At 22.8% G+C, this 2693-nt stretch overlaps 1 protein-coding gene across 1 annotated transcript, besides 10 other annotated features; it reads right to left on the bottom strand.

The window, feature by feature from the left end:
* On the bottom strand, positions 1-626 carry EDI_207200 (uncharacterized protein; the record flags this gene model as incomplete). The annotated part of the gene is made up of 1 exon (XM_001736974.1): positions 1-626. A coding segment is annotated over one exon (626 nt), but the record flags the coding sequence as incomplete, so codon positions are not given.
* Positions 432-469: a sequence feature (AT_rich).
* A 448-nt stretch (positions 627-1074) lies between the features above and the next one.
* Positions 1075-1153: a sequence feature (AT_rich).
* A 55-nt stretch (positions 1154-1208) lies between these two features.
* Positions 1209-1258: a sequence feature (AT_rich).
* Positions 1259-1268: 10 nt separating this feature from the next.
* Positions 1269-1314: a sequence feature (AT_rich).
* A 368-nt stretch (positions 1315-1682) lies between these two features.
* Positions 1683-1716: a sequence feature (AT_rich).
* A 151-nt stretch (positions 1717-1867) lies between these two features.
* Positions 1868-1916: a sequence feature (AT_rich).
* A 123-nt stretch (positions 1917-2039) lies between these two features.
* Positions 2040-2130: a sequence feature (AT_rich).
* A 64-nt stretch (positions 2131-2194) lies between these two features.
* Positions 2195-2269: a microsatellite.
* Positions 2221-2295: a microsatellite.
* A 1-nt stretch (position 2296) lies between these two features.
* Positions 2297-2693: a repeat region.

Genomic DNA, 2693 nt, shown 5'->3' with positions numbered 1-2693 from the left:
AATATATAATTAAAATTTTCTTTAGAATATCCTTTAAATATAATAATTGTTGCTACTTGTGTTTTAAATGAGGCATTTAAACTTTTCCAAATATGCATATTTACAATAATAGTTGTTTTTAAATGTCTTAATCTTGTAATAATTTCTCCCCATGTTTTATCTTCTTTCATTAGTGAAAATGATGCATCTTCTAATATAATTAATAAATGTTTTTCTTGTGGTTGTTTATAATATTGTATTAATGCTGGCATAAATTTTTCATAATTCATTCCATAAATTGGTGTTTTAATTAAATCTTTTAATTCTTTAAATGTTTCATCTTCTCCTGCACTTTGTGATACATAAATAACTGCTCCATATAAATGTTCTATTTTATTCATTTTTATTAATTCTTTCATTATAAATGTTGTTTTTCCTGTTCCTTGTTTACCTAATATAATATTTAAACTATTATAATAAAAGAATATTTGATGATGAACTTCTTGTATTTTATTTCCTTCTTTAATTTTAGATAATCTATTATTCACTATTTCATCTATTTTATCTAATCCAATTTCGTCTTCTTCTTCTTCATACTCATCATCTAAAATATTTGAATTTTGTATATTTGTATCAAAATAATTCATTCTAAAATTAAATAGTTCAAAAAAAGTATTTAAATTAAGGACGTTGTTTCTTTGAATAATCTTAATCTTTCAAAAAGAATACCATTTCGAAGCTCCTCTTGTGATTTATTTTCTATCATAATTAATGTTCTCAATTTTTCTATTTCTTTTCTTAATCTACCATTTTCTTCAATAATATCTTCCATTAATTTTAATGGATCATCAATCATTTGTCTTTTGATGAAATGATTCATCTTTTCTTTAGGTGTTAATTTATTCTTCTTTGGTTTTACTTCTTGTGGAACTGGTTCAGGAGTGCTTGGACATGGTGGAAGTTCTTGTATTTGTGTAAATGCACTAAGTTGGTTAACACTAGGTTCATTAATAGAGTTCATTTAAATTGTTGATAAAAAGATGATAAATTTGAGTTTATATACACCATCAAAACTTCATCACATTTTGATAAATCATAATTATAATTTATTTCATTTTTATTTCATAAAAGTCATCTTCATATTTCTATATTTTATTATTATATTTCTATAAATCATCAAATTTTGTATTCAAATTCATAACTTTGTTTTTATTATTTCTTCTTCTTTCAATATAAAAACTTAATAAAACATAAATATTTCAAATGAATATTTATAAAACACCTACATCTATAATTATTATTTTATATTTAATAACTCTAATAATTAAATTTTATCAACAAACTTATGGTAACTACTTATAGTTACTCTAGAATTTCGTCGAACTTTCTTAATCATTTTAATTATATATCTGTATGTGATATTTGTAATTTTTATACCCCCTCATTGTTATTTATAATCTATCAGATCTCAAATAATCAATCAATCATGACAAGTGTAAGAGAAATATTGATGTCTGCCTCATGTTTAGAGCTTGATCCAATCAATCTCCAAGTGGCATGCTCTCTTCTCTCACAATTACTTATGCTCCTTCCATCTATTTCAAATGAGAATGAGAAGAGACTATTAAAAGGTGTATATTGGAAGTTGATATGGCATATCAACACTCTATCTGGATGGAACAAACACAATAACTAATTTACACTTTTATATTTTAATTTAACTTTTTAATATAAAAACAATGAAAGAAAAAGAAATAATGAAGATAGAATACCACAAAAAAAGAGTACCCAAAACCAAAAAAAAAAAATATAAAGCTAAATATAGAAAAAGGTGATTACAATACATTACGTAATAATGATGTATTTACCATTATATAAATAGATTACGTTATATAAAACAATAAATAATTATAAAATAATACGTTATATAAAATAATGAAAATACAAAAAGTTGAATACATCAAAGAAAAGGAAATACAAAAAATGGAATAATTCAAAATACGAAAAGAATACCTCAAAAGAATGTACCCAAACGTCAAAAAAAGATGAATTCCATAAACTAATTATAAATAAAATATTGATATATAAAACACAATCTATTTATATAAAAAAGCGTTATATAAAACAATAAATAATAAAAGTTATAAATAACAATAATCCGTAAAATTCCACTTAATTACTATATGATGATATCACACTATCGTCAAATTGTACCATAGAAAAAATTATTATAAAAAGAAAAAAATAAAATAAATTCTAATTTAAGAAAATTAAAAAATTAAAAATAAAAACATTAATTATATTATATTAAATTAATAAAGTAGTTAATTAAGTATTAATAGAACTTGTGTCTATTGTTCCTGGCTCAGGGGAGACTAATCCCATCCCTTCGTCTTCGTCTTGTAGTTCAACTACATATGTTTGGTTGTGATCTCCACAGTGCTCCATGACATCCATCATGTTTTTAATTACAAGGTTTTTAATTTCTTTAGTGATGTCAATTTCGATTTTTAATTGTTTGATTAATTTAATACTTTCGGCATTTATTAGCCCATTAATCGAAATTACTACTGCAATTATTTTGACATCTTTTAATTTCTCTATTTTCATTAGCCTATTTTTTAATTCCTTATACATATTTCTTTTCTTCCAATAGGCTCCATTAATATTATGATCTGCCACAATATTAATATCAAATAATAGACCAGTTTTAT

Source organism: Entamoeba dispar, genomic scaffold (assembly GCF_000209125.1).
Source record: "Entamoeba dispar SAW760 scf_1105229460205 genomic scaffold, whole genome shotgun sequence".
NCBI lineage: Eukaryota > Evosea > Mastigamoebida > Endamoebidae > Entamoeba > Entamoeba dispar.
The sequence above is the reverse complement of the archived record's forward strand: the minus strand, read 5'-3'. Positions and strand labels throughout refer to the sequence as shown.